The 21,930-nt window shown below is 44.6% G+C and overlaps 1 protein-coding gene across 2 annotated transcripts in view; it reads left to right on the top strand.

The window, feature by feature from the left end:
* The window catches only part of LOC139699656 (glycerol kinase 5), a 251,509-nt gene that overhangs the window by 201,309 nt on the left and 28,270 nt on the right, over window positions 1–21,930 (top strand). For both annotated transcript variants that reach the window (XM_071598200.1, XM_071598199.1), the window contains exons 7-8: window positions 18,418–18,617; window positions 21,018–21,181. In XM_071598200.1, coding sequence (XP_071454301.1) covers window positions 18,418–18,617; window positions 21,018–21,181 — 364 coding nt within the window. The remainder of the gene's footprint in view (window positions 1–18,417; window positions 18,618–21,017; window positions 21,182–21,930) is intronic.

Raw genomic sequence — 21,930 nt, 5'->3', positions numbered from 1 at the left:
GTAGCGAGCGGATGGGATCCATCTCAAAAGACTGAGAATACAGAATTGCAACAAGGTAAGGAGAAGGGCGGCCAGATTCGTGAGCTAGTCGTACGAAGTCTGTAGATTTGCAAAGACTCCGAGCAAGATTAAAATACCTGCAAAGGTACCAATTGTGTGATTTGACATCGGATCTAAAGAATTGGATTCAGCCCCGGAATTACATCGGGAGGAAATAAAATTGTCGCAAAATAAGAGAGAAAGAGAGACTGTCAGTCGGATAGATATTAAAGATATTTTAATAAATATCGTTTTTACCGCGCGCTATTCGCGGCAACTTATTTAAGGGGCAAATACTAAGACAAATGGAATAAAAACTATATTTACATCTGTCCAAGCATATCTTTTTCATTTTTCTCATCCATGTCATCTGACCTGCCCATGTGCATTGCGGGTCCATAAAACATCCCTCAAATGAGAAGGCACGCGTGATGATATGGCAGTAATGAGGCCACTAATAGAAACGAACACGGAATACAATTAGTATGTATTGTCTGTTTTTTTAGATTTCATAAAAGCTTTTATAGTGAATTGGGAAAAACTAATGAATATATTGCAAAAAATTATGAATAGATCGGAGGGATGGGAGGCTAATCTATCACCTTTACATATGTGCCCCGGACTGCTCAGGTGCGAGCGGAGGATTGAAAGTCCGAATGGACAGTGTTAGAAAGAGGTGTAAGGCAGGGTTGTCCATTTTCACCTGTCCTGTTTAAGTCATTTCAGGAGGACATGATTAAAGAGGCGAGAGAAGAACTGGAGATAGAAATGAAAGTCTGCGGGGAATTCATGAATTCAGTTAGGCTTGCTAATGACCAAGCTTTAGTAATTCAGTCAGCAAAGGCAAGCATTGATGAGTAAAGTGGAAATTCAGTGCGAAAGATTTGGGGTGAGAATAAATATATATGAAACAGAGAGCATGTGGTTTTCGATAAAGGGAAAGGCTAAGTAAGGAAGTGTTTGGTACCATAATGGTCGAAGTAGTGGGGGAACAAGAAGAAGAATTGCGTTAGACAAAGAAGATTTCACAAGAAGGTTGGAATTGATGAAAGGGATGTTGAGTGAGGATGTTAAGAAAAGGGTCGTTAAACTTTCATATGGGGCGTAGTTATGTGCGGCGCGGAAACGTTGTCATTGAAGCAGGATGATAGGTATATGTAGGTTGTAGGCCTTGGAAATGTTGTTGGGGAGAAGGATGGAGAAGGTGACGTGGAAAGAAAGTAAAACAAATGAGCATGTGCTAAAGGCATGCTAAGAGGGGAAGAGAGGGGAGGGGAGTGCTGGGAGAAATCATTAGGAGACAGGATAAATGGATGCAAAGTATATTGCTTAGCAGTGGGATGTTGGAGACAGTGATATAGGGGAGAATGTTAGGCAAACAAAGAATGGGCAGGAATAGAATAGGGAGGTTGGACGATATGAAGGGAGGAAGTAGGTACACGGAGATGATGTTTATTGTACGTTTTGTGGGATGTTAGCCTGGGTGTTGTGAGGAAATTCATGTAAATGTGTCCTTTTATTAGGGTATTAACATCTACACACATACCTCGAAATCCACTTGAAAGGTATGGGTAACGGTTTAACGGAGAGGGAGGGTGTTTAAGGGGCGAGGGAAAAAGGGAAAAACACTCACTTAAAATGCCTGAACAAACGTGCATGGGCTCCACAAATTCAGTATGGAGTAAGTTCCTGTTTAACTGCGTTGTGTGGAAACAAACATGCTCAATGTACATGTTAGCGGGAAACGATATTACACTATAAGCGGTCGATGCAATCAATACCTAAGGAAATAAGTATTTGTGAATATACACGTGTATATATATATATATATATATATATATATGTACGAATAAACATAAATAAATATATATATATACAGGGTTCGTCCGGAAAATAAGTGTACTGATTTTTTCCCGCCGCTCCAGGCGCGCCCAGCACCGCTCTGATGGGCTGCGATTGGAGGGGGGTATGTTGGCAAGCGACGCTGAAAAAGGCAGTCGGCTCTGAGCTGTGGTGTAGTGAGGAGCTCTGTTAACGCGAACCTCCACGCTTCGACCCACGTCACGGAACGCGATGCCGAAGTTTTTGGAGCAGCGTTATTCCATCAAATTTGCGGTAAAGCTTGGGAAATCGTCTACCGAAACTGTCGGTATGATTAACCAGGCTTACGGGGAGTCAGCCATGTCCAGAAACATGATCTTTCGGTGGCACAAGATGTTCGTGGAGGGCAGAGAAGAGGTCGACGACGAACCACGGCCTGGACGCCCATCAACGACACTCACCGACGAAAATGTGCGATAAGTTCGCGATGTACTGAACTCTGATCGTCGTCTTAGTGTTCGGATGATAGCAGAGCAGTGTAATGTGCCAAAAACAATAGTGCACGAGATTATTAGGGAGCAATTACAGATCTGGCATCTGGCGGATGCATCACGACAATGCGCCGTCTCACACCGCGCTTGTCGTGTCGGACTTCTTGGCCAAGCACGGCGTGGCAACGCTGCCGCACCCGCCCTACAGCCCGGACTTGGCACCACCGGACTTCTTTCTGTTCCCGAAGATAAAGAGGAGTTTGAAAGGAACGCGATACGGGACTTTGGACGCCGTCAGAGAGGCCGTGACGACGTGTCTTCGAGATGTTCCCGATGATGCCTTCGCGGGAGCGTTCCAGGAATGGGAACGCCGCTGGAACAAGTGTATCGACTCACAAGGGTCCTATTTTGAGGAATATTAGCTTAAGATATGTAAAAGTGTAATAATTTTTTTTTCCTGAGCTCAGTACACTTATTTTCCGGACGAACCCTGTATATATACCTGTATATATATGTTGGTCGTAGTAGTCCAGGGGTAGAGCGCTGGACTATTGATTGGAGGGTTCAATTCCCGGGCACTCCATTCCAATGACAAATATAAATTAATTATCAAATGTTAAATTAATTCCTGGGTAAGCCTCTCTGGGCACCTGCAGCTCCACCCAAGCTATGTGATTTTTCGCGTATCAGATCTTCCCGTGAAACCATAACTGGCACAGGGAAAGGAACTGGCCCCCTTACCCTGATGTGTGAATTTCACACGCCGTCGGGCTTAGTTATGCGTGAACTCTACCACCATCCATCAAAACAACCTTCGGGTTGTTTACTGTGTTTCAGGTTGTATATATGCGCACACACATACCCTTTTCTATATACGAGTATAAATACACACGAGGGTCATCTGAAAAATTCCGTCCTAGCAAATAAACGAGACATTTCTTCTTAAAATTTATTTTTATATTCCAACATAGTCTCCTTTTAAGTCGATACACCTTTCCAAGCGATGCTCTATTTTTTAAGCCTTCAAAACAGTAGTTCACGTTCCCCTTTCTCGATATTATGTTTCATTCTCACATTATTTTATGTTAGAAGATATGCAATCTGAATGTTCATTTTTACTTTGCATTTTCGGACCGTATTTACATGGGGATTTGGAATATTAAAAGAAATGACATTTCCGCGCCACAAGAGAGGAATAGGAGTACCCAGGAATATGGAGGCGCTCGTTTTCCCAATTCTCGACCCGGCGGTCACCAACATACTTTTTAAACTGATTGTACACCATAATCATTTATTTCTTAGGTTGAAATCAAAGGTTTATATATCCGAGCGAATCTATTACTTGTTTCAATGGCGGTTTTACCTTTTTAACATTTAAGACATATTCCCGCGATGCTTATTGGAGGACTGATCTGAGGAAATACTTACGCATGACAGCGCGTCGTTTAAATGGGTGGAGCATATTCACAACCCATTGTTGCGTCGGAGTCGGCGTTTTCATTATTCAGTCAACATTTGCGTCAACGAAAACACGAAAGGAACGCGTTTGCACAGAGACCTAAGGGCGATTTGGATCGTGGTTCATCCGAGACTCAGTACCTTGGTGCTCATCCCGTGAATGGACACTCCGAATGCAGTCACCGAAGAGTGCATAGAAAAGACGGCCTCAACGCCGCGAGAGGGAAGAGCGGTGACCGCGCGCCGCGCCGGGAGCGGAGTCTCATCGCCACTAAGCGCGCTGCGAGACAAGCCACGTGGAAACAGAAGAAGGGGGACTGTCCGCAATTAATCCCGCTCCTCCCTTCCGACTCCCTCCGCGAGAAGAGGATCTCCCCTTCGAAATGAGTCACCCTTTCTCTCTCCCTTCCCGCCCCCCACTCCCCCCGGGGGACCAAAAGAGCGGCGCGCGATGCAGGGTGGGTGGGCTCTCGGATATTCCTGTGGTGCGCCCGTGGAACGGGTTCGCCAACCCTGCCAGGGATCCATCTCCCAGTGCTTTTAATTATTTTTTCGTTTTTTTTTCCGCGACCTCCCTGCTCCCGTTTCTCACCCTGTCGTGGAGCAACCCTGCCCCCCCCCCCCCCACCACTTTCCCGCCCCACGAAACGCCCGGGGTCGCGGCGTGCGGTTAAATTAGTCTGAGGAACAGAGTTACGTGTGGAAACAACGGTGGACCTAGGGGATTTAAATACTTTAGGACACATTTAAATGTTAAGCAGTCTCGGAAAGATTGATAGAATGATAATACAGGATGTTCCAAAATCAATATTGGATTTCATGGGCCTTCCTTTTTCGGTGAATCAATTCTTAACTGATATTTCTTATCTTGATGTACTAGAACTGTGGTTCTTTCCTCCATTGGAAGAAGCTGAACCTGAGAAATTAATTTTGCAGCAAGAGCGCCGCCTTACTGGCATAACTCAGTGCGCGATTGGTTAAACGACGTTGTACCCGACGGCTGGATTGGCCGCAAGGGGCCGGATGACTGAGCTTGTATTGCATAGCCTCCACTTTCACCCAATCTCGCACCATGTGTTTATTACCTTTGGGGATTCATGTGTATGTGCCTCCGCTACCAGCTGACCCACAGGATTGAAGCAGTTGTTGCAACAATTACTCCTCACACACTGATCAAGGTTTGGGAAGAACTCGCCTATGTCTGCCGTCTAACAAATGGTATTGTTCACTTGCAGGTAAAATTGCTTGATTTCCTCTTTATGTATAGCTTATAATTGTAATTTTATGTAATGATTACTACAAAGTCTTAAAAACACGATATTAGCTTTGAAACACCCTATATTTATAGTTCTGCAGCAGACCTTCCAAGAAAGAGATACAGTACATATTAAAGAGGCAATTACAAAAACCCAATAAGGGTATGTGCCAAACCAACGTACGATATTCACAATCTCTATCGTTCATGTCGGCACGCGGGGAGCGGTATCTCCGTACCGGGTAATTACTAGGAATCTTGCCCGAGATATCGGTATCGACGTACCGGTACCAAGGCTTGAGGTCCGAAGTACTGGTTCCGAAAAGTATCAGAGCCTAGAATTCCCGGCCTAGATGCTAACCTCTAGTCTGTATACAATACAAATAGATGGGTATAAAATTTTTGTACATTTTTTACATGGAAAAGTACGGTATAATTTGCATAAGGTACAATACAATAGGTCAATAATGTTACAACTACATTTAATATGCATTTTTGAAACGCATAAATAACATTTTGGGTATTTGAAGCAAATACAAAACTTCTAAGGTTTTTTTTTGGTGCATCAGCCTGTCTTACAGAAAGGATTGATGGACCAATTTCGCTTCGAGGGTGTGAGACTCAAAGTTTAAGGGAGCTTATTTAGAACGAGGTTTTTGGAAATCGGTGGATTGACGACTGGAATAATGACTAAAAAGGATTATTCTATCTATTGGTATGAAAATGGTTGACGGGATTGATATTGAATACTCCTAACAAAGTAATTTTCCACTTGCAAAATGTCATGTACGTACATGACTGCACTATAGAAGTACTTTATCCTATTACATATGTACAAACATCTTAATTGCATTAGGTAAGCAGTAATTTGGTACTCCTTAAGCGTTTGTATATGACGCAGTAAATTCGTAGTAGTAGTAGTAATTAGGGGAGGCGACCGACAGCTGAGGTTATTTGCGCCATAGAGGATGGACAGGAAAGGATGAAGGGTGGAGAGAAACCCGGCGTCGGCATTAGCCAACTCTTTGCGAAAGGCGCCAAGGGGTCCGCAGCTTAACGTCCCATTCGACGGACGGCGTACTCACTCAAAGTGCCCTCCACAAAGCACCTCAAGTAGGGATGGAGATACCTCTGAAAAATATTCAACACCGCCGGCATTTGAACCCGGGCCCTCTGGGTGGGAAGCCAGTACGTTAGCCCCCGCACCATCTCGATTCCCCTCCGGTAAATTCGTATCAGGTTTCAATTAAATTTGTAAAAATGAACTCACTGCCTTCCCTAATCTCTAGTGTTTGTGGATAGGTGCCCGAGTGAGTAATGTATGGGTAAGATTCAGTTACTGGCCAAAGGACACCGAGTTCGAACCCCTGACTAATACTGGAACTTCATGGTAAACCAATCGACGGAACAGGGGAAGGAACTGCCTTCTCCATATTAATGTGTGTTCCGTGAATGCTATAGAATTGAATACGGATATTTTGTGCGACTCATGGGAGAATGAGTCAAACTTCAAAAATGTGCGACGTGATGAATTTTTGGTATAGAACTACATAGTTCCCTCCCGAACCTCTACTGCTTCAGGAATACCGAAATAGAAATTGTAGACTCAATCAAATACCTAGAGGTTACCCTCACTCACGACCTCTCTTGGGTGAAACACATACAGGGAATATGTCAACAAGCTAACAAAAAACTAGGATTTATCAGTAGAGTACTGGGTAAATGTGATACGAAGGTGAAAGAGAAAGATTTTTATGCTGGTTAGGCCTGATTTAGAATATGCTTCTAGTAAAAGGAGTACTCACGAAGTTGGATTGATTGCCGAATTGGATCGTCTGCAGCGTAGAGGAACTAGATTTGTAAAACATCGTTTTGATAAATTGAGTAGCGTATCTAGAATATTAGAGGAGCTAGCCTGGGAATCACTCACGGAGCGAAGGTTAATTTACAGGTTAAATGTCTTGTATAAGTCGGAAAGAGGTAATTTACGCGATGTATCATTATCCCATGCGCACTACGGTAGGAAAGATCATTAGAATTAGATTAAAGATATCCAGTTTAGGACCGACAGATTCAAAATGTGATTTTTCCCTCTGCCATTTATTTATTCAATATTCATTTTACTGCTCTCGTGGTTATGCTCATCCCGTCAGGGAATTATTTTGCCATTAGATACCATAGGGCATGTAGCTATAATTAACATTGCCTCCATCATTTTGAATGGTTTGCATTTTTATTGATAGCTAACATTTAAGAAAAGTAAATATATAGATTTCATCTCTTTTGTGTAATCACCCCCTGCCACCCACCCTGGTAATGGCTTGCAAATACTATGTAGATGTGGATCATAATATCGAATTGTGGTAATTGATTGAAGAGTTAATCAATATTTCAAATTAAATATTCAAAATATTTCATGGAGAACGCTTATAATGCAGGCCCTGATTCAACTTATTTTTAGTAAGACAAATCCTGGTTTCGCTGAATGTCTCAGATATGTTGAAAGTGACCGTAAATACGGTGATCACTTAGAAAAATATATAATTAACCCTCGTACTATGGTAGGAGAGATCATGTCAATAAAATTCAATCAAAATAACGTTGTCCAACCGTGCTAAGAGGGAAGGTGTTTTGGGTTTAGGGTATTCTGGTGTGCAATCACCCCCTGCCACCCACCCTAGCAGTGGCTTTCAGGGTACTTTGTGAAAAATTAGTTATAAAAGCACGCCCTAAGGCTTATTTCGCAGTGAGCTCCACTCTTGCCTGCAAGGGATAACATTTTCTATGATTACGATTAATGATTCTCACGTAGCATGATGCGTGTATCAATACGTACCACCCCTGGATCGGGATTCGGGCGAGGACCCGCCCGGGCTCCCTTTGGCGGGTCCTCACTCCAGGGGGCCCGAGATTGAACTCGTGGCGGTGGGGATTTTCGGCGACATCCCCAACCCTTGTTGAGTGGATTACAACGAACGTCGGATGGAACGTTAAATTGAGTGTTCCTTTGCTGTCTTTCGCTGTTGAGAGTACACCGAAGCCGCTACAACCCGGATTTCCCTCCACACTTTTCCTTTATATCCTTCCTCCTACAGATTATCCCAATCTTAGGAGGATTCTGAGAGCATTTTCCATTTATTTCGCTCGGGTGTAATAAAGTCACGCAATTCCAATCCTTTTCATTTTCCGCCCGAACTATTTATCTCAGCAAAAGATAAAAGAACAGCCGCCGGCAAAAGAAAGTGCGTCGTCAAAGTTGGGCAACGTCGTGGACGATTTTAAATAATTTATCTTAGCGAAAGATAAATGCGCTATCGGCGACGAAAGATGTACAGCGTCATCAAACGCCGTGCAGCTGTGCTCTTTGACGATTTGAATAAAAATTAATTCTCCCATTTTGAATACGTTGAGGACAGAGTGAGACCAAAGTACGGATTTCGGTCCCTGATTATTTTTCGTTTCCAGAGAATGTGAGGGATCTTTGCGCCCACCTGCAATTATATCACTTTCCTTTCTTCTGAGGAAGACGGAGCTAACTTCCGTCGAAATTATTAAGAAATAACGTGTGAGTGTTCTTTTTATGTGTATCTATATTGTTTGCTGCTGTCCGTGGTAGTCCAGAGGGTAGAGCGTTGGACAACTGACCGGAGGGCCCTGGTTCGATTCCCGGGTAAGTATCTCTGGGCACCTGCAGCTCCATCCAAGCTATATGATTTTTCGGGTACTAGATCTTCCTGGAACACCATAACCGGCACAAGGAAAGGAACTGGCCCCCCTACCCTGATGTGTGAATTTCACACGCTGTCGGGCTTAGTACTGGGTGAACTCTAACATCACCTACCAAACCGACCGTCGGGTTGATTACTGTGCTTATGGTTTATATATATAATTATGTTATTGTCTAACTATCTAACCTTAGTGTATTCTGGTCACTAATGGTGACTTTAAAACGGGTAATGCTATGAAGTCTCTTAGGTCCGTCTTTGCTTGAGTGAAGCTTCCCTATATTATCTTGTTCCATACGTATATTTGCCCTTATTAATTTGTTATCTATGTCCATCCAAAACTTCCCATGGCCGGTAGATTCTCTATAATAATATGTACCCTGAGGAGTAATTTGCTATTTACATTATAGACGTCAAGGAATATTACATGAAACGGAAGTCTTAAGAATAATGGGAATGAATAGTAACAGTAAATTAAATACTGTTTTATAAATGTAACTGATTTATTGTCAATTAGGCTCATGTAGTCAATTATCGCATAACACGTCACACTGTTACAAACTATTGATTATTGTGCAAAACGATTACTTCCAGGCTTTAATGGAATCGCCCCCAACAACACAACCCTTGCGTTGGCTACCATGGCAACACTTAGGTGCGTTACTATCTTAAAGAAGTCCCTAACTGGTGAAATGTGTGTTTTGATTTTCCCACACCACCCTCTTCTCGCCCACCTCTTCAGGTGCGGTACGCACATCATCAGCGGTATTTATCACAAATGGGGTGATATTACTCTGTCCCTCATTCAGTTCTTTTATCATTCTTTGCTGAGATGGACCTCAAAATCTCGCATCTCGTGTTTTTTTTTATCTGAGGAAGTCATTTAGTTTATGATAATAAGTCGGATATTAGTCTTTGAAAAGCGCTTTTTTTATCATAAGAATACACAAATATTCTACGTCGACATTTTGCTTCAAGTTTAAACTGAGAAACCTATCAACAATTTTCATATGTGTCCGAGTCTAGATGCCATTTTGACCTTCACGCGAGAAATTTGAAAATATTTGGAACTTTATATAAACACTTATAACTCCCGAAAGGGAAAGCGCTTAAATTTTTGCATACAAATAAAATTCCTGTTTCATTCATTAATCTTTCGACTGTTTCCTTCATATTTAATGTTTTCTTTCGGCGAAGACAGTTCGTATCGTCCGTAATACCCCGCATTCAAACCGATCCTCTTTTTTAAGAACAAAGCACGGTTAAACTGACGTGGACAGAGCAATTATAAAAACATCCGCAGCGCAAAACACTCGATATGCGTGTATGCTTTGGTAAAACATTCAGAGCACCTCTTCCGGGTGTTATTCGATTTTGAAGGCAGAAAAACCTTTCACCAAATAGAATACTAATTCGATTGCAAGCATTTCGCGAATTGTGACTTCATTCACGGTAGAGCAGAGGGCGACCGTCTGGACAGGAAACTGGGATACTCCCATATCGTATTCGCAGAAAAATTGATTGTTGCCGGATTCCTTGCGCTGCGCGCGCCCGTATTAAGGTGTTTGTGGAAAATCCCCTCCACGTCCCCTCCTCCCCCCCAAGTTGAGGGCCGAAAGGCGAATCGCGTGCCGTGGCTCCAGCTCGGCATGTAACTACGGGCAACTAATCGAGCGATAAGATACAATTGATAAACGTCGAGCGAAAACTTTCGATGGTCAACAGAGGATTGTTTGCCCTCAGATACCACGTGGTTTCGTCAACAAGGGGCCCATTACTTATCGTCCGAGACTTATCGAGCCCCAAGCCCCGAATGGCTATCGACTGTCAACAGTTTCCAGATTCCACTCGCCTTCGCCCCGGATAATGGGTTAATTATAAAGGGGGCGTTCTCTCAAGTGACTCCCAATCCTTTCGCTGGTTGTGTCCGCTCCCCGCAAGCGTCCGACCATCGAGCGAAAAGGGAGGCGTTCTCAAGACAGGCCGCTCGGCAGCGTGCCGAGAGGAGACCTCCTCGGTGCGGCTTGGAAGCTTCTATAACCTATTTTCATCGTTCTTTTCCCATCTGCAAAAATACTTCTCAAAAAATATCAAAATTAATGTTGGTCTACCGGTTAAGATACATTGATACGTTCATGGAAAGACGTTATCAAAAATATGGAGCAATACCCCAGTTTTTTAAACTAACGAGTAATATACTGATAAAACATTTTAGTTTATGGTACAACTTTAATTTGGCATAATTTTAAACCTCCGAAGACGTAAATGTTTTAAGGAGCCCCAAAATTCTCAAGTTACATGTCGTGGAGAGGAAAATGGCGCCTTGGCTCGTATAATTCCGGGGATTTTTTAATGTTTTTCTCCGTTTAAAAGTGAAATCAGTTGATTATCAATTTTGAAAAACCGTAGAGTAAATTAAACAACTAAATAAGGCAAAAATGCATATTTTTCTATCTTCAGACCTAAAGAAAGTCCGTCCCAAAAGTAGTAGGAATGAGTCGATTTATAAAAATATATTGCCAGAATTGACACATTCACTCAAGTCTTCGAAGCAGCGCCCTTGTGCATCCACACACCATTACCAGCGGGTTGTCGACATCATCGTAAGCCGTAAGCTGTCTTGAGCATGTTCATGAGTCTCTTTCCCGGTTTTGCCCAGTTTCACCCAAAATTTGATGGCGTAGCGCTGTCCCAATAACCGGTTTATGACTGCACGTATCGAGATCACGTTATAGAGGTTTCTCAAACGAGCGATCCGCACTCCGCTAGGTCAAAGGGGAGCCAACTCTGCAACCGGTCTCCAGCCTTTTCTGAGATTCCTCTCCCTCGAACCCAGCCAGATAAAGCGCCGTCCGTCCGTCCGTCTGTCTATCCGGTAAAACATAAGTCATACTACTTTTGGGGCAGACCTTGTAATAAGATCTAATTTGTTTAGCGATTTTTCAAAAGTTATTAATACGTACGAACTTGTACTTTCTTGTAAAAAATACGTAACTTCCTCATCAACAGCGGTAATTAGGCGCGTATTACACCAATAATATGGCATTATTTTATAGCCTTTTTTTTGACCACACGTGCAGTGTGGTTAATCACTCAAATTATGAACATACTCCGGCAAATTTTGTTGTGATGAATCAGTTTAAATTGAGATGTAAGCAAAACGAACGAGAAGATTATTAGTATCCTTGGAAAGAAAGATATTCGATACCGATATGCAAAAAACTCCTTGGAAGATAAGAATTCGAACTGTTTCTGTTGAAAAGTGTGAAAGGCTTGATTGGAATAGATTCTCCGGCAGAACGAAGAATATTCTCGAGCAAAAACCGAAATGGTTCCTCCGGTGCTTTACGTTCCATTTCTGTCGTAGAATAGTGCGTTTTCTGGATACGATCATCGATCTGAGGGCCTGAGTTTATATCTGGTGACGACTCCGTAAGCCCTTGAAGCTTGATCGGAACTTGATGCCGGTCAATCGGTCGGGAAGAGCCGTGGCTTTATTATAAACTTCTAATGGGTTAATATCTCACATTAGCACAGAGCTTAGTTAGGCTCGGTGTCACCCGCAGCATTCAATGCTTGGTCCCAGATAATGTTCTATTTGATCATTGTTTCAGTAATCCTAGCCAAAATAAACATTAATCAGTTATGAAAATATTGAGTCGATTATTTGAAAATATAGCCAACAATATTCAGTATTGGTGACAATCACGACTAAATGTAAATAATGGTTAATTAACGAAAGATTATGATTACTGATTAAGTGACTGGATCAAACAATGATCGGCTCACACCGGGTATTGATTGGCCAGTACCACGAAAAGAAAACAACTCTCGCCACGTGCATATGGGAGTTGATGGCGTGCGTTTTGTTTGCCTTCCGCGCAATGGGCTCACGTACGGACACTCACTCAGGAAGCACGTTGAGAATCGAAGGGGCACCGAATCGACGGTCTTCCGGCGAGTGGGATGGAGAACTATTCGACTCGACACTTTTTAAGCTTGGTGAAGAAGGTGAATACTGTGGGTAGGACAGGGCGGGATGGAGTTAAAAGAGGGTGAGTGGATTGGGGAAGGGGAGAGTAGTCCCCATTAATTCTCTTCGCCGCCCTCCTTTTCGCTGCAAGGGGGGGGGGGGAGCGCGATGCCCTCCCTCGGCGAGGCTCCGAGAGAAGCGTTGGGGACGTGGTGCTGTCGAGGCGCCATTAATCGCCGTCAGTTTTATTTTCGGGGATTCCTCTCGCCCACCTCCCGGTCCCCCCCTTTGCCACCAATTTTCCCGCCCACCGACGACGGGCGACAACAGAGGGCACCACAGAGGTTTGGGGAGAGTGTTCGATCGTGTGCATCTATGCACTTTGCACATGCGCATTTGCTTGCGAATGTATACATTCATTATTATTATTATTCATTCTCAAGATATGGTTCTTCTCTTCTCTTCATTACAACGCATTCATTCAAGCTGGTCAAGACGAAAAGGTAACGATATAACAGTAGGGGTATCGCACATGTTTCAGTTTTGAAATCCACAGATGCTAATTGGTACCCATCAACGAGTATTAAAATTTCACAGCACTCTTCGTACCAATATATTGCCCTTGAATAGAGTTTCTCATGGGCCACATTCCAGCACCAATCAACTTCTAAACACAGGGCACAGTAACGACTCAAATAAATCACACGTAAGACATCATTGAGCTTAAAAATTGGAAAGTACTGGGTAAGTACTCGTATTATCAATTTCTCCAGTCTGTGGAATGAGAATATGCAAGCGAGATTCCTAAAGTATACGAACATTCTCTGCACTCCCATTTGCCTATTAGGCAGGGGGAAGGACTAGCAACTTTTTCGTAATTACGGGCGGTGCCAGAACACCCCCCGCCACACGCCCTTGTGGCGGCTTGCGGGGTATTGAGTAGATGTAGATGTTGCCTCACAATGACCTTCTGTTTCAGCATCTTCCTAATTTTTTTAATGAAATTAAGTAATTAACAGCCTGTAATTTATTTCATCAATTCCAGGTAATCCCCTGGTATAATTTCTCCTTTTGATAATGCGATGGGAAAATATTTGCCATCCGTGAAATATGATGGCAGAATACGATGTTTTTAGGGATAAAGATGTGGTAGAAATACTAATGACCGTATTGACATCATGACGGCCCTCCAAAGAGGTTTACCCTTTACACAGTCAAAGTGATGCGCCAAAACGTAGCTGGGGCACACTGTCACCATGGGCATTTTGCCGTAGGGATGGTTCCCACGCGACGAACCCGCCTACGTCCCTCGACAGAGTCCTCCAGGACACGTCCGCGCTCGAGTCGAGGATTGGGGGACATCCCACACTCCCAGGTCATTTATCAGTTATCGCCGCCCTGTGTGGCCACGACTCCCAAAGTGATTGTAGAACTTCTAATTATAAGCGAGGTGTTTTGGTAGGGGCAAGGGAATGGAAGATAATTCCTTTCGCTCTGAACCATAAAACGCTATCGCATGTTTGATGGGGACTAGTCTGATTCATTCACTACGACAGGATCCAGCACATTCGCAGTCTAGGAAGTGACGACACCGAAACCTTTCTATGCCTCCATCACAGAGCGATTAAAACGATCTGTCTGCACCGGGCACGGAAACTTGGATGGAAAAGGTGGTCGTAAGTAAACTCTCCGGACCACCCCTTAGTTATCCGAGCCAAGTGTCAGATTTCTCCACGATCGGGGCCAAGAAGAATGTGCTGTGCTACCAGTTGCCGAAATTTCTTAACGTTTGTCGAAGTATCAACGAACCCGACTACCCCTTCTCTCACTAGTGAAACAAGCGTAGAGACAGTTACCCAATGCTTCCTATAGTTTACCTATAACTTAAGCTATTTTTCGGTCCAAACTTGCTGAAAAATGAGTTAACTTGGAACTGGTGCCCAGACTTGACGTCCTGCCAATTCTCGTGGACGGACCCCCGTTACTCCGGTCGGGGCTCCACTGTGTTGCCTTTCCAGCCGCCTAGGCTTCTAAGGCAGGGCGTCGTCTTCTGCGTTGTCACGGCGTTCTGGCGATCCCTGCTACTGAAGCCTGGGCCTCTTCTTCGCTGGGAGGGCATCTTGGCGATCCATGCTTGCAATGGGGCGCTTATAGCGGTCCCACGTTGAAACCTGGATCTCTCCGAGGCGTCGGATGGTGGCGACGTCTGAATCCGCAGCCCTCTCGAAGAATCTTCGAGACAGCTCCGGAAGAAGGACGTTCAGAGGTTCCATGTTCCCGTCCTGGTGCATCTCTTCCACGCGGGCGTAGCGCCCGCATCCCAAGATGCACCGTAGCGCAGAGTTCTGCACCACTTGGATGAGAGCGAGGGTAGACTTCGGCACTCCTGACCATACCGGCGCTGCGTACGTGATGACAGGCAACACGCACGCTCGGTACAGTCGACGCTTCGTTTCCGAGCTCAGGACCCCCGGACGAATAATCGGCCGAAGCCGGTTAAGCGCCGCGAAGGCCTTCCCTCGGACACGTCGCGCTTGGGCGTTCCAAAGGAGTTTCCGGTCCATCAGCACTCCGAGGTAGAGAACCTCGGATTCCCACGGAAGGGTGACTCCATTCACCGACAGCTCCTCTTCTGTCGGCGCTCCTCTGCCGGTATGGAAGACGATTGCCTTCGTTTTCCCGGCATTGACTGCAAACCGCCAGCGACGATACCACGAAAGTAGCTCGTCGACGACGATCTGCAGCCTCTCCACGGCGAAAGATATTCGCCGGGAGCTGCACAGGAGCGCCGCGTCATCCGCGTATAGTGACAGGACCTCGTGCCTCCCATGACTCCTGGGAATGTCATGGGAGAAGATGTTGAATAATACTGGCCCGAGAACCGAACCCTGGGGGACACCAGCGGAGATCCGGTGCACCCCAGAGAACGAGTCAGACCAGGAAACGACGAAGGTCCTGTCTCTTAGGTAGGAGCGGATCACCTCGATGATCCACGTCGGGAAGTGGAGTCTCCGCATCTTCAACAGCAGTGCCTGGTGCCAGACGCGGTCAAACGCCTTGCTGACGTCGAAAAATGCGCCTGCCACCGACATCTTCCTGTTGAAGGCGTCCGTGATGAAGTCCGTGGTTCTCACCAGCTGATGGACCGTGGAATGCCGCTCGCGGAAGCCGAACTGCTCATCCGGGAGGATGTCAGCCTCTCGGACGAAACCTACTATCGGCTCCAGCAGAAGTCTCTCGTAAATCTTCCCGAATCCGTCGAGTAGAGAAATGGGCCGGAAGTCTCCGGGTCCCACCTCCGTCCTCGACGTCTTCGGGAGACATATGATCCTCGCTCTCTTCCAAGTGGTCGGGAAATAGGAAATCCTGACGCAGCCGTTGTAGATGCTGGTCAGGTACGCCACCGCTGCATTCGGAAGTTCCCGGATGACGATATTGGGTATATCGTCATTTCCCGGGGCTTTCCTCTTGCGTAAGCAGCGTATCGTGCCCAGAACGTAAAATTATACAAAGCATGAATGACTTGTGATTAGTCAGCGTACGGGGTGACATCTACCCGTCAAATCGAAACTTTTTTTCGGTGCTGACAATACAGTCACATATCTCAGAAAGTAACGGAAATAGAGAAAAATAACTCGTAATAAACATTAATTTCCGTTCATTTTCTTTGCCAGTATCTACGAGTAATTGTCATATTTTTCGAACTATCTGTCATGACGTTACAAAGATTACAACGTTAGCACGCACGTCCTGGGCTAATTAGGGAAATAAAAAAATCACGGGACCATTACATCGTAGCAAATAGATAAAAGTTTTCTCACCAGTGACGTCTCTGGAAACCATACTCCCAGTCCGAGAACCACTGTCGCTTGACCTCCGACAGCATTGGTGAGAGCCCAGAGCAGAAGAAGTCATCACTGCGTCAATGCGGTCACCTCCTAAAGCCGTTTCCGCAGTAACGAGAGCGTGTTGCACTGAGGGGCGTGCTTGGCGCAGCAGCTGACGAATGGATAGATTTGTGGCTGAAACAGGAAAAGGATTTGCGTTTGAATTCAAGAGCATGCACATTCCATGAAAGGCATCAGACAAAAGATGGAATCAAGATGGAAGAAAGAAGCAAGATGGAAGAAAGAAGCAAGGAGGTCTTTTGGGGGGTTCCCGGGGCCGGTCGGTGTTGATAATTTCTTGTCTGCTGGAGACTTCGTCGGGGTTGATTCAATCCTGACGGAGTCCCCATTAGAGGAAAAGAAACGTTGGATATAATTAGCACTGACGCGGGATCCCAATTCACACTTTTACTTCTCCATTCACCAGTATACAGCTCAACCTTTAATTAACTGACATATTCCAGAGACAATTGTATAGAGACAATGAGCGATTCCCTCCCGAAAGCATACTGCATCGGGAACACCGAAATGGAATTTATAGACTCAATTAAATACCTAGGCGTCACCCTCACTCACGATCCACCTGGGTGAAACACTTACTTACGGGAAACATGTGGGCAAACTAACAAAAATTTGGATTTATTAGAAGAGTACCGGGTAAATATGACGACAAGGTCAAAGAAAAGTGTTATCTGTCGCTGGTTAGGCCTCATTTAGAATATGCTGCAATTATATGGGATCCTCAAGAAGTTGGATTAATTACTGAATTTGATCGCGTGCAGCGTAGAGGAACTAGATTTGTAAAACGTTGTTATGGTAAACTTAGTAGCGTATGCAAAATATTGGAACAGCTAGGCTGGGAATCACTCACGGAGCGAAGGTGAAAATACAGATTGAATTTCTTGCATAAATTGGAAGGACGTCTCTGTAGCAGTGATGTTGAAAATGTATTATTAACCCCATCGTACTACGGTAGGAGAGATCATTTCAATAAAAGTATAAAGACCAAGCGTAGAACAGATAGATTTAAGGTGTCATTTTTTCCACGAACGAAAGAGGATCATAAGAACAAATGTCCGACCGCGGTAGTGTCATGTCCGGGTCAAAATTAGTCTGGTTTGTATTCACCCCCTGCTACACACCATAGCGGTGGCTTGCAGGATACTAAAAAATAACGCAGTGACCGCTGTCAAGTGGCAAGCACAAACACACTCAGGTTGTGTTTACCCCCCGTACCGCCAGAGATCCCTCATCGTATTCGAACACAAAACTAAATAAAAATTGAAGGAAGACACTCTCTCAATCTGGTGTGCCTTCCGCCGCGAGTCGCACGCACGCAACCGCAGGGTGCCGCGCTTTCAAAAACACTCTGGTGGAACCGTATGAAATAAGTGCTCGAAAATCCTTATTAAGGATTTTAGGGAACTTAACTCTAACCCGTTTGAATTGAGTGTGACAGAAAGCATCCCTAGACTGTGTGCGTTTGTGTGTGACACATTGGACTTCACTTTCCAGTTTTACCCTCCTTTCACACCAGGCACTACGTTTACCATTTCTTTTTTGTGGCTTAAATACTGTTATCATGTCGCGTTTTTATCTTTATGCCCAACGCAAAAGAATTCTCATGCATAAATATGCTACGTTTGGTTCGCCATAAATTCACTTCACACCCACGGGTTGATTGCTGGGGTCGCTTGGTTGTTCTCAACACCCCATGCCACACGCCCCTACCGAGGACTCATCCCCGTGTTACTTCCGTTCATTGCAGGTATATACCCACAGGTGGCGTGGAAGGTGGGCCGCGACGTGACGTACATGGCCGAGGGCTCCAGTAACGATTGCGGGGGCTTGGTGGAGTGGGCCCGCACCATGGGACTCATCTCGAGACCCGAAGAGTCGTCGGGCATCGCCGAGACCGTCGAGGACTCCTGCGGGGCCCTCTTCGTGCCCGCCTTCGCCGGACTACAGGTGGGCACTGCATGCGGGTGGGGACCTCGTCAGTAATGATGCCCGCGAAATTGCCCTCCCTCGACAAAACGTAGATAGATTTCGATGTCGCAGCGCCACATCTCGGTGACTTTCCATTCTTGTAGACGCAAACATCTCATCTATATCTACATAATACCCCGTAAGCTACAGCGGGGGGTATTAGGTCACCACACGTAAAATAGAATAAAACCACATGCAAAACTAAATCATGTTACGTCTACACAAATATTAGTTTGATCATGCACTCAGTGAATTTTGATCACACGAAAGAAAGTGCTTACATGCAATAATATATAATAACAGTATATGTATATTCAAACTATGCTGTAGAAATGTAAAAAAGAAGGGTATATTAAATAAAAAGAACAACATGCAGGATATCGGAAAATATATGCACTACCAATTCTAATTATCGCCCACGCAATTGCTGTATAATCTATTTTGATCTCTTATGTTACGGGGAAATAACGACATTTTAAATCTATCCGTCCTACAATAAATCTCCCTGATTTTACGTTGGTGACCTGATATACCATAGTAAGTCAGGGCCGGTAATATGTCTTTAACATCCTCAGATAAGTTACCTGCCTTAAATTTACGCAGTAAGTTGAGCCTGTATTTAAGCATATGGTCAACCAGTGGGGCCCATCCTAATTCTTCCAATAGTGTCGTGACACCGCTACCTTGTTCATAGCAACTTTTCACAAACCTAGCTGCTCTACTCGATCTAGTTCCAAACTTTGGGATCAGTGAATATCGTGACGTCTAAAATTGTGGGTCACTGCTGAGGCATGATAATTTCTCCATGCCCATGCTGAATAGCCTTCCTGACCATAATCCGAGCGGCGCCAGTCAGAGCCGCAATCGCGGACCATCCAGTACGCACCTGACTGACTAATTTTTCCGATATAGATACGAGAGAACCTACCGTGATTGAATTTTCCCTAATTTTCTATGAAGTCTCCATAAAACTCATATTTTAATGGAAATTGAGTATTTTTTATGGATTTTCATGCTAGTCTTGAGAATATTTGGGGAGAAAGTATGGTCATTTTTTCTCAGTTCTTTCAAATGACCGCGAGATAATATTGCTATCATCTATGTACATCTACACATCAACCCAAATATCCCACGATCCACTAAAAAAAGGTGTTTGGCAGGGAGTGCAAACATCAGATTGAAAGGTTAAGGGGTGAGGGAAATGGAAAGAAAAGATATCCACTTTAACTCCTGAACACAAGTAATCGTATAGACCCGCAATGGAAGATAGACTGTTGTAGCGCTATCTTTCTTGCAATAACTCCCTTTTATCCCCTTATTGCTCTGTTCTGGAATTCAACATGACCTGGCCTTCGGCATGCCCTGGTACGTTTCACGGTTAGGCATGGCGAAACAATCTCTGTTGGAATATCGCTGAGTTTGAGGTCTGGGGAGCGTTAAACCGGGGAAAAGGGGATGATTTTGTGTTGCCGTTCGGCGTCTTCGCCAATTGGGATCCCGACTGTCCACCATTCCACGCCCTTCACCGACAAGGTCTTCGGACTCCTCCACGTGTTCACCACAATATGGAGTGGAAAAAACCCCTAGCGGATTAAACGATACTGCACGTATCATCCGAGCAGGAATGGTTTGGCGCAAATCTTCCGAGTTTCTTGTATATCTCCCCGCCACCGTTTTCATTCCCCGCTTCGAAGATCAGATCGGCGTTCCTGTCTATCGGCTGCTTCTTTCTATCAGTTCATACTTGGATCTTCTTCTGTGGTTCTTCTCATTTCTGTTTCCTTGAGTTGTGGTATTTGGTAAAATATCGTGCCTCGAGTCGTTTGTCCGGTTAGTTTCCCTCTTGTCTTTCCTCTTACGAGTGTCCCATGCCATAGGCCACCACTCCTTCCGATGTACTTCTCCATTCATTACTATTGTCCGTCCACTTCATTCCCCACATTCTTCGGTGTGACACCACATTCCCAAAGCCTTCTTCTTTCCTCTGCTGCTTCTATCGTCCACGTCTCACATCTGCAACAAAGAATGTATTCCGTATTCAAGTTCTTCGTTTATATGCAATTACCATTTGCCTCTGATAGAAATACTTCTTTGCCATTTCCATTCTGATCACTGTATTCCTTAAGTATCGCGGTAAGCATCATCAGCCGGGACAGGATTATTCACGTGAGAGTAGGTCTACGGAGAACGAATGGCTGCTTTTGGGAATACGTATGGCATATTGGGGTGCACTGCCCAAAAAGCGTGCACATGTTCCAGGCTCTATCCTGGTGTGATCAAGGTCCGTTGCCACGCAGATGATCGGAAGGGATCACAGCTCGGCCTCCGTTCATTTGTCACTCATTCGCGTTCCAGACATTTCTTCTTCTCGTGTTTCAGGCGCCGTTCAATGACCATCGGGCAGCTGCCGGCTTCATCGGGCTTCGGCCGTCAACGTCCAGGTCGCACGTGGTCAGGAGCATCTTGGAGGCGATCGCCTTCCGCGTGGTCCAACTCTACCGGGTTCTGCTCAAGGAGGTTGCCATGGAGTTCAAAGCCATTCGGTAAGTAGGTTAATCTCTAAAGTTTACGAAAGGTTTGCACGGTGAATCCGCTGGAGGTTTACGCGATGGTACGTGTCGCCAACATTTCGAATGTTAAAAAAAAAAAAGAGACGTTTCAGGCGTGATATGGTGGAATATCATGATTAATTAAAAATAGCAATTTTCCACAAAAATAAAATTTAATGCGACCGGTTTCAATGTTACTACATCTACACCTGATGTTTCAATGTTACTACACCTGATGATGATGTAGTAACATTGAAACCGGTCGCATTAAATTTTATTTTTGTGGAAAATTGCTATTTTTAATTAATTTCGAATGTTAATTCTGCCGGATTTTCCATGATGAGGTTGGGTAACATGCGCCATCCTGCATTTTATGGCAAACTTAAGACCTTCAAAACGTGGGTACTGATTAAAGCTAATATCCAATGGGAAACCAGATAACTTGTCTTCCGGTCGAAACAGTTTTCGCCAAAAAATGTATTTAACCCAGAAAACTCGAGTGACCAGGTATTAATGGTCTGGTCCATAGATTCGACGCCAGTAATTTAGGAAGGAGGACCTTGGTCATCCCTGAATTCACAATAAAGAGGAATGACTAAAGCAAACCTTTTGGAAATTGCGATTACTTCCATTACAATATTAAAAAATGTCGTCAGGAGTGAAGTCTCCAATTACATCTGAAAAAATGCACATCTCCTTGAATGTTAAGGAAAGGGAATTCTTTAACATTTACACGCATATTA

Source organism: Hetaerina americana, unplaced genomic scaffold (assembly GCF_022747635.1).
Source record: "Hetaerina americana unplaced genomic scaffold, ioHetAmer1.1.p SCAF_10, whole genome shotgun sequence".
Classification (NCBI taxonomy): Eukaryota; Metazoa; Arthropoda; class Insecta; order Odonata; family Calopterygidae; genus Hetaerina; species Hetaerina americana.
Note: the sequence above shows the minus strand (reverse complement) of the source record. Positions and strands in the feature narration are given on the sequence as shown.